Raw genomic sequence first — 10,873 nt, 5'->3', positions numbered from 1 at the left:
CGCCAATTATAGTAAATTTCGATGAGTTTAAGAAAAGACAATTTATAAGATTTTCAAGGTTTGTAAAAAAAGATTCAGCACATCCATTGGGTGATCTATACAACCCTACGATTGATATTTTTCCAAGAGTGTTAGATATGATCTTAACACCACTGGCCTCAAAGTTTAGATCGGTAATGTGATTAATTTTAAAATTTTCAAACTTCAATGGTGCTTTCACGAAAATTGCCACACCGCCCGCCCCCCTTTAAAGTGCGTTCGACAAAAATTTGATGCCAATTCATAATTTTGAATTTTGAAAAAAATTATTGTTTCAGTTTTGAAACCGTGTTCCGAGACAACAAATACATCAGGTTTGAGTTCGTCACACATGAGCATTAGCTCATCTATTTTATTGGTTGCACATTGGGCGTTTTGATGTACCAATATAAACTTTTCATTTTGTTTTGAATTAGAAAACTTTTGAAATTTTGGCAAATTTTGAGTTGGGTATTTTTCTAAAATTTTAACTGGATCCAAAGTTTCTCCTAACCTTTCTTTAAACAGGTGTCGACAATTGAGTTTTTTTGGTTAGGAAAGCGTCCATTTTCATTTTCCCTGTCAGTGAAGGTTCCTGCTACGGCGGTCAGCGTAGGTGTCAAAATTTCCGGGACGAACTATTGGATGATGTGGAGTGTTGTCCGTGCATGGAGTGTCTAGAGAGGGCACTTGAATGGAAGAAAGAGAGCTAGTTGATTGGAAGGGGGTGGAGATTGGTGATGACTGCAGTTTGTTTGGAGATGTTGAATCAGGATTATATTTTATAGGAGAGGGAGGGGATTTAGAGAACGGCAAACGACCCACTTCCACCAGACTTCTCACCAACAGTCCGGCCAGAATCCGCTTGCCCGACAACCTCAGATGCAAACCATGGTGAGTGAACCAGCGCCTTTCTATGCTGTTGATGTTTAGCAGCTGGGCTCCCTCGCATCTGGCACATAGCTCCTCGATATAATGGTTCACGGCGGTGGTTGTCTGGTTCACTATATGGTCGACTGAGAGGTCGTGTCGTTGAGGGATGGTGGCCACAACGACCCGGGATGAGGCGAGGCGGGTGATTATTCGCTGCTCCAGATGTCGGTAAATGTTCTGAGACTCACCGGTTGCAATATCATTAGTGCCGGCGAGTATGACACAGCAGCTCCCAGGTGGTGGTGGGGTGCCGGACGTAGCATCGAGAAGTCCCGCTGAAGGCTTACAGATCCCACTTACTCTCGTAGGCAGTTTCACACGTTGCTGAACGAGACCGGCCAGATGACGTGCATGGCTGTCCCCCTCGATAATAACGGTCTTGAAGGGTAAAGACGTTGTAGGCTGCTCCTCTTGACGATGTTCAACCCCCATCGTATATCCCTCCCGACTAATGGCCTGAGTTGTAGTCTTTTTCCGAGGGTTTCTCTTCTTCTTTTTCTTTTTCTTTCCTTTCTCCCCTCCATTCCTTGTTTTTGAAGAAGCAGTCTCATCGAATTCAGGTATGGTGGCCAGGGGTGTAAATTTGTTTTGGGTCTCGATTGGGGACATTCTTCATTGGGACGACAGTCCAAGTCTCAGTGCTCTTCCCGCGGTGGCACTCACATCTATCAGCCTCCGCTCTTAAACACAAGTTTGTCGGCTTCTAAGACCTGGATAGTATTTCTGAGGCGTGATACAAGATTGTGAGTTTCCACACACCGTGGATCCTGACAGGCATTGGGCACTTGCTCACACTGCACAGCGCGGTCGATCTTGGATACGCATGATGAAGGTTCGATCCGTGATGTATCTGCCACGAAAATCTGATTGGTGAATTGCAGGAGGCGAGTATCTGATTCCACCGAGTGGTCTAGGACATCTTGGTATTTTCTTTGAAGATCCGCAATCTGCAACCTCAATCTTATGTTTTCGTCCTCTAGTCCACGTAGAGCCACCGGTGCATGTGACCCAACATGCCCCGCTGATGACGCGAGAGGCGTGAATGACGAGGGAGGTGTGGATGACGAGGGAGGTGTGGACGCCGCGGCAGGTGTGGACGACGCGGCAGGCGTGGACGACGCGGCAGGCGCGGATGAAGCGTCAGGCGCGGACGTCGCGGCAAGCGCGGGCGAGGCAGCAGGCACGGGAGATGTACCAGGTGTGGGAGAAGATGACATACGGGAAGACATAAGGGATCTCATTGTTTGACGGGTGAGGTCCAGAATGTTTTTCATTAGAAGAGACAATCGATTCCCTATTTACATCCGTCTTCAGCGTAGCTCCACAAGATCTACCCAAGCAACGCCATATAGTTTCTCCACTTTTTAGTGTATAACTTTCTCTATATTTATAATTGTTGTGTATTATGTGAGGTTTGCCGTTTTTTTGTTAATTCTATTGAAATACTCATGGTTATTTATTTATTTAAATATAGGAAAATTTAAAATTATTAAAAAGTTATGCACACGTCAAGTAAAATAAAATAATACATAAAATAAGCTTTAATATAGTTAATAAAAAGTCGACACAAAAAGATAACTGGTAGTCCTTGGTATCGAACTCGGGTCCTTGAGTTTATCAGTCAGTGAGCGTTCCACTAGACCAAAACCTGATTGTGAAATTAAGTGCAGACACTTAATGATAAGGTGCGTCCGGCGTGATGTCAACGAGCGTGTGCACCTGTTTGCATGTTTTATACAGCACAATATGTACAGTAGATTTAGAGGTTATAATAAAGTTCAATAAATTAAAGTCTTACCACGCCTAAAATTCTAAACACTGATAAAACACAAACATAGATACACATTTAAAAATTCACAACTAAATACATACAAACATTACATTAAATTACAAAACTTTGGTCAATTAAATTAAAATGCCACACGATATAGAGTCGTGTTGGTAGTTTGACAGTGGCGCCGCCAACCTCAAGCTTGTTTAGTATAATTTATAAAAACTTATATTATTCTCTTGTTGTCGGTGATATAAAAGAAACATATTTTAATATGTTCTGCTTTTCGGATATTACATAAATATTTTGTATCATTCCTCCATTTTTTAAACATTGTGCTGAGGAAGACGTTATAGGCGATCTTAAGCTTTTTAAAGATATTAAACATTTCAATGACCCAAAACATTAAAAATCTCAACTAAAACACGGTATAACATAAACAATGTTGTACTCTGTTATACGATCATGGAGAGACATTGGTATAGAAATTCCTATTTATAGATAATCAAAACAAATTATGTTCAACCATAATCAATAATGTTAGCACTGTATTATTATAATTGTAGTACATTAACGTATGCTATACAATTGTATGATTGCAGTCAAAGCTATAGAGAATGTTGCTATCATTGTCCTAAAAAAATTGGCATCATAGCGTGATAATTTTTTAAATCCATTAGGAAAGTGATTAAAGTTAGTTCATGGTTATAATTAAATTCAATATTATACAAATATATATCTTACAGGTAGCATTAGTACTGCCTATAGTTAGAGTAGTTGGAATAGTTCCAATCATAGCCACCAGGTGACTCGCTCTTGTTAGTTCGGTTATTTGGCACTAGGATCCTTTTCTTAGACATTAAGTAAAGAGAACTAATTTTTATTGAAAAATTAACTATAATTTTTATATTACTTAAAATTGAAGATATTTTAGTATTATAAAAAAAGTTAAGCTGCTAGAATTACAATAAAGATAAAAGTATATGTGATTGTTTAATACTTATCAATATCATCATCTTAAACAAGATACCTCGCGGTTTTAAAACAACGTGATTTATTTTATTAATTCTCTTTTTTCTCATACAAAGCTTGCACTGGCACTAGTCTCTAAGAGAACCAATTCTTAGGAACTATGTCGGTGCCAAATATTTCAGTAAATTAATAATAGGTTCAACAGCTACCTTCTAGCAACAGGTATAATCAGTGGTGTAGTGCCGAATTTACCTGTGCCGGAGCGACCATGGTGTAAGTATAATACGTGTGCTACCGCGCAGATTCCCCCGCCCCCCCTCGCACAGGTCGGGCATGTGTCGTCAGCTTGGCGTTCCGACGGCGGCGTTACATTTGCAGACTTCCACTTAAGACTGTCGTTTTACCCACTTAAACTATAGCGATTGTAATAAATTTTATATATTCTGGTTAATTATTAAATATACTTTATAACATGGGAGCTGCGAGTTGCTGGGTATAGCAATACAAATCTTTTTGATTATTAATAAAGGACATTTTATTTCGTAAACTAGGCTAACACAATTTGTAATGACAAACAGATAAGCTATGATTTTAGACATACTTTGAAAAATTACTGTGCTGTCGTGCTAATACATTATTGTAGCCTGAAAAAAGAATACCGTAAAAATGCATTGTAAAAAACTATTAAATATTGTAAAGTAATGTTTTTACATATTTTCAACGGTAACCAGTGGTTAATTTCAGTGGGAACGCAAGGGAACGGCGTTGTTGTGAGCTGTGCTGTGATGAGTCTTGCACGGAATCAGGCAGGAGGAAGGTGACGGGCGAGTCATCCTAGTTCGCGCATGCGCGGCTGCGCCTCTCAATAACAAAGCAATACCCACCCCACCCCCTTCCTTTCCCCCTCCATTCCTTCACCGCGCCACCGCCCCAGTGATCACAAGTGTGTTGACTAGTTGACTTGACCTTGGTGTGTTTCGCGTTTAAGTTACAAGTTGCATCGCATCCCATCACGCTTAAGTTCGTTTTTGTGGTGCAGGTCGTTGATTGTGTTCGTGTTTATGCTTATTAGTGCTGGTGGCAGCTAAATAGTTTCCTAATTGACTATGACTACCAGAAAAATTGTTGATTTCTTTAAACCTAACCCTAAGAAACACAAAGGTTATGCGAATAATGAGAACTGCAGTTCGGAAGCATTGACTACAACTTCAATTGTTGATCAAGATAAAAAAGAAGACGCAATCGGGATCAATGAGGAATAATTGCGATTACCATTCCCCTTCGACTTCCTCGTCGGTCAAAATAGTATCCAGGTTGGTGGGTTTGGGATCTGATGCAGACGAAGCTAAGGTTAGTAATGAAAATAATGATTTTGTTAATAGGGGTGAACAGCCAGTTTGTTGGTCTGAAGAACAAATTGTTGAATTTAAAGCTAAAAATCCATGGTTAATTGTGAACAGAGAACTAGGTTGCAACGTTTGCCGTAGTGTGAGTACTCTAGGTGCAGAGAAAACGAAGGGCCTAAAGATTAGCGAAGAGTGGGTTTTAGGAACTGTTACCGCTTATGGAAACAATAAAAATGACCAGCAATCCTCTCTTAGGAAAAAGATATTTTTTACACCGTGGGTCTCGAGCTCATTCTTTAGCTGAAAAAATACTCATTGAAGCTAAGAAAGATACAATGAAAAAAAGCTGTTGCTTCTATGCATAAAGAGCAGCAGATTGTAACTGAGCGCATTTTTCCGCACGGCTTATAAGCAAGCTAAACTAAATAGGCCATTTTTTGAGTTTGAAACTGAAATTGATCTTCAAATAATGAATGGCTTAGATATGGGGCGAATCCTACATTCAAATGTTGCTTGCTCCAATATAATTCATCATATTTCTGATGAAATGAAATCAGACTTGATTAATCCACGTTTGTTGAATCGGTATCAGACGCACTTCTTCATCTGCTAGACACCCGCCGCAATCACCAGCATCAGTGGCTATATCGGTAGCGTCTCCGCCTACAGCCGCCGGGTTCAGTAGTTCGATCCTGACCTCTGTCCTTATATTTTTGTCCAAACGCTAGACAATATATTTTACTATTGGGAGTGTTGTATATATTGTAAATATTTTTTAACTGTATAATATTGCAAATATTTTTTATTAAACTGTATGATTATATATTGTTTTTAATATTTTATTGACTATTGTAATTTATTAACCAGTATTTTAAAAATGACGTTTAAATTGCTGAACAGTGCCGGTAAACAATACTTAACAGTGAATAATTTTAAATTCAGACAAACTAGGACATTGACTGACGGAACAATATCTTGGCGATGTACTAACAAGGACTGCAGTAGTTGGGTCAAAACCGACAACAAAAAAAGTAAAATAATAAGCGAAAAACAGGAACACAGACACAAAGGTCAGTGCGGCAATTCGATATTGACTTCCAGTACGCCGCCGCCGCCTTCACCTCGCCACACAGCCACCCGGCTCCGCAGCCTCCTACACCCACAGCTGCGCTGCCGCCGCCTTCGCGCGCCACACCACCCGGCTCCGCGGTCTCTACACCCACACCCACTGCTGCGGCTGCCGCCGCGGTCTGCCCTAACTGATACGTCGCTCACCGCCTCGACGCCAGCCACCCGCTTCACCTGCTGTCACCGCCACCACACCTACTCATTCAGCTCCCGCTACACTACACCTGCCGCCGCATCATCTTTTGTTGGAGTCATCTGCCCAGCATTCCGACTTAATTAATGAAAATGTGGCCTTGAAGAAAAAAAATTGATGAGCTCAACACAAAACTGCAAACGGTACTAAACCCATTCCATAGAATCGGATCAAACGTTTGCTCGAATACACGACCGAAATTTTTACCACCAAACACTCATCTTTTAGCCAATAGTCAAAAAAGTTCAGTGCATTCCCACCAACATACTCAGACAGAAACGCATTTTCCCGATAAACTTCCACAAAGCCAGAATTGCACAAACTGCCCATATATACAAAGAAGAAATCTTAAAATTAATTGAAACTATTAGAACTCCTTGAAATTGATGTAGAATCGCTGAAGCAGAAACATACATTACCGGTACCTTCTCACTCGTTAACCCTGAAAAATAGATACGAGGCTCTGGAGACCCTGAACGACCAGGACACCACAGGGTTTACTACAGTAACATCAAAAAAGAAAAACAAAGGCACAAAAATACAGCATGAAAACCCTAAATTCTCTAAAAAAAAATATCTGTACGATAAAAACAAAAGAAAAACCGCGCACACACAAAGACATCGGTTTCCTTCCGCAACGTGACTGTGATTGGGGACAGCCACGTTCGTAACCTATCAGCTATTTTGAGGAGGAGGAGGACCTCTGCTTCAAACATCGTTGGAGTCTGCAAAGCCAGGCGCGGGACTTCTCCAAATCAAAAACCACTACCCCACCACCAGAAGACCACTGCTTCGTCCTAATTGCCGGGACGAATGACTTGGCTACCGGGAGACAAGACATAATATACCAACACATGGAGGAAATCATTCAGCAATATTCCAGCAACTCGAAGGTACTGGTGTCACCGCTGCTACCCAGACATGACCTGCCTCGTGACAGTCCCCGTCCACAAAGAAGGTAGCGCTCGCCAAACAACTACATGAGCGAACTATGCGAGCGCTACAAGGGTGCTGCTTTCCTGGACATTAGTGACCTGAGTCGTCATCACTTCACGGCTCACGGCCTTCACCTTACCTACTTGCAGGAAAGGCTATACTGGCTGACCTCATTGTGAAGGGGTTTGAACAGCCCGCCCAGAACCTTCAACAGAACGCCGGCAGAATCAGCCCCGAGACCGCCACTGCCGCCGCCGACGCCACCCGCCACCGCCAAACTAGCGCCCAAGGCCACAACACCTACGCGGAGGGCTGTAACTCAAAGACCTGCGGAGCGTCCACCCTTCCAACAACAAAAACTGTCTATGGTGTAAATAAAAATAATGCTGTTTTTTTAGGGACCCCGGACACCAGCGCCGGACTAAATTGACAAACGAAATAAATCAACAACAGAAGCGCTCAAAATTTCAAAATCACGATTCAATACGGACTGCTTCATCAAAACGCCGCAATTAGCGACAAACAAATTGGATGAAATTCAGCTCATGTGCGAGGACTTACAGACTGACGTACTTGTAGTTACTGAAAATGGTTTCAACCACAAAAACATTGACCGTTGTCAAATCTCAAAATTCAAGCTGGCAAATTCGTACTGTCGACAACTCTCCAAAGGAGGAGGAAGTCCGCAATTTTTGCGAAAACGGATTTCACTTTTGACACTGTTTGCATCAAAGAAAACGATTGAAAAAGATTTTTGAAGCAGTCGGAATCAAACTTCACACGACAAAATCCAAATTGGCTGTCATCGGAATTTATAGGTCACCCAGTGGAAATGTAGAGAACTTTTTTTCCAAATTCGAGGCCCATGCTGACTGACCTAACAAATCGCAAACAGGAATTTGTCATTATGGGTGACTTCAATATTGACGCCTTGGGACAGATGCCACCCATCCACAAAACGTTTGTCTGATTTGTTGAGGTCTTTTGGCCTCATGCTGTCAGTCACAACACCCACTCGCGTGACAGCAACATCACAGTCAGCAATTGACAATGTGATCACCAACTTACCAAGTGTCGCAGTTGAGGTGGTTAACACAGCAATATCAGACCACTATGGCCCAAGAGGCTAAAATCAGTGGAGAAAAAATTTTAAGGGAGCCCAAAATCTCAAAAACAATAAGAGACACTAGGCCACAAAATATCGCTCTCCTCAACGCATCTCTTTCCAAAGAAAAGTGGGAATTCTTGAATTGGTCTCAACCTCTAGAACAGAACTTTAAAGTTTTCACGGAATGTTTTAACTATCATTTAAATGTGTGCTGTCCTCAAAAATCAATTAAATGTTGTCCCCAAAAGGACTAACAATAAATGGATCACTAAAGGAATTTTGGTTTCGAGAGAGAAATTAAAATTTTTCTCCGAAATTCAGAAAACCACTTCAAATGAAGATTTTAAATTTTTTTTCCGAAATTACAAAAGAATTTACAGAAAGGTGATCCAAGCCGCGAAAGCCATATGATGTCTCAAAATCAATCACCTCGTCAAAAAATATTTCTAAAACAGTTTGGGGCATCATAAACAATAAAAACAAAACACAGAAAACAATCAAAATTAAAATTGGGGATAGGCTTGTGGAGGAATGCGACTGAGGTTTGCGAACGAGTTTAACAGATTTTTCGCATCTGTTGCTTGTGAGCAAAATCCTTGTCCACCACCTCCTCAAGTAAACCCCACGCGTATACAGGGACCAGTTTCCTCATTGGCACTGGCTCCTGTAGTTGAGGAAGAGATCGTGAAAATCATTCAGCAGCTCCCACCCAAAAAAAACAAACGACATTAATTTGATGTCGGCGTGGCTTATAAAGAAATGCTCCAAGCATATTGCCAAGCCACTAGTCCAATTAATAAATCAGTCATTTGAAGAAGGAGTTTTTCCCTCGCTCCTAAAAATTGCAAAGGTGAGCCCAATCTTCAAAAAAGACGACCCATGCTCTCCAAATAATTATCGGCCTGTCTCTATTTTGCCTGTTCTGAGCAAAATTTTTGAAAAAATCTTTTTACAAAGAATGCTTCAGTTTTGAATAATCACAACCTTCTTTCTGAACACCAATTCGGTTTCAGAAGGGGCAAAGTCGACAATTGATGCAATTGTGAGTCTTGTTGAAATGGTAGTAGAGGGATTAGAAAGTCGAAATCTCACTTTAAGTGTATTTCTCGTACTTAACTAAAGCATTCGACTGTGTCGACCACGTGAAGCTGCTTGACAAACTTGAATCCCATGGCATCAGAGGCGTGCCTCTTCAGTGGCTTAGCTCATTTCTAAGCCGCAGAAAACAGCTTGTTCAAATCTCAAACAAATTTTCTGAGCCGTTGCAGCTGAGATATGGAGTCCCTCAAGGATCAATTCTCAGTCCCAATTCTTTTTCTCATCTATGTCAATGACAAAGACCTCATCACTACTGCACGGGAAACTTGTGCAGTATGCTGATGACACAACACTTTGTTTTACAACCAGCAAATCCAAAATGATTCTGGAACAACAAAGCTTTCTCGAACGTCAACAGTTTGTGTCCAGCACTTTCAATAGCCTCAACCTCAAAGCAAATTCTTCAAAGTCAAACGTCCTGACTTTCGCACTGCGATCAGGAAATCTCAATGACGGTGCAGCCGTATTATTGGAAGACACAGTGCTGGATGAAGTCGAATGTTCAAAGTTTCTGGGAATATTCCTTGATCGAAGATTGACTTGGAATGCTCACATTGACCACGTTTGTTCCAGACTGTCCTCAGGCATTTATGTCTTGAGATCTTTAGCCAAGTACTGCCCTACTCAGGTACTGATGACGGCGTATTATGGCTTGATCTACCCCCACCTCACTTACGGTCTGGTGTTATGGGGAGCCTGCGCAAACAACCATTTCTTCCGAGCATTCAAAATTCAGAAGCAAGCGATTCGCATAATCGCAAAATTGAAATTCCGAGAATCGTGCAAAGAAGCCTTCAAAACGTTTGCAACTGTTTGACTCTGCCTTGTCTCTACATTCTTGAGACAAGCTCATTTTGTTTGTTCCAAATGTGCATTAACCCGGGGCCGTGACATACACGAGTATGAGACAAAGAGGCAGAGATGCCTACCGAACTGGAAGACACAGGACGGGGGTTTACGAACACTTGCCCTCCCAGGCAGGTATTCGGTTCATCAACAAGTTGCCAGATCAGTTAAGAAATGCCCCAACGCCTAAGGTGTTAAAAACTCGTTTAAAGACGCTTTTTAGTGTCGCAAGCATTTTTACAGTGCTGACGAGTTTTATGGCATTCGACTGGGTGACCGCACAATTAGCAAACTGACTACCGGCGCTGGAAATGGTAATATTGGCTGGATGAATGTGGAGTTGGCTGAAAATTTGTACGTTTTGAATGTGGTTTGAGGCGATGTGAAAGTTTTAAATTTTTAGATATTAATTTTAGAATATCTTGACTATTGCTATACATGTGATTATGTCCTGGCAATAAAAATTGATTTGATTTGATTTGAATGGCCTAATCAAGTCAGACTCTAAATTTTCCCTGCTTTTG

General features: G+C 41.3%; 1 protein-coding gene across 1 annotated transcript; it reads left to right on the top strand.

Annotated features, from left to right (window-relative positions):
• Window positions 1-1,914: 1,914 nt before the first annotated feature.
• LOC124371905 lies at window positions 1,915-7,667 on the top strand (the record flags this gene model as incomplete). Its single annotated transcript, XM_046830273.1, has 4 exons — window positions 1,915-2,193; window positions 6,142-6,288; window positions 7,054-7,254; window positions 7,479-7,667. Coding segments are annotated over exons 1-4 (816 nt in total), but the record flags the coding sequence as incomplete, so codon positions are not given.
• Between the last annotated feature and the right edge of the window lie 3,206 nt (window positions 7,668-10,873).

The sequence above is a fragment of the Homalodisca vitripennis genome, unplaced genomic scaffold (assembly GCF_021130785.1).
Source record: "Homalodisca vitripennis isolate AUS2020 unplaced genomic scaffold, UT_GWSS_2.1 ScUCBcl_2195;HRSCAF=6708, whole genome shotgun sequence".
In the NCBI taxonomy this organism is placed as follows: domain Eukaryota; kingdom Metazoa; phylum Arthropoda; class Insecta; order Hemiptera; family Cicadellidae; genus Homalodisca; species Homalodisca vitripennis.
The sequence above is the reverse complement of the archived record's forward strand: the minus strand, read 5'-3'. Positions and strand labels throughout refer to the sequence as shown.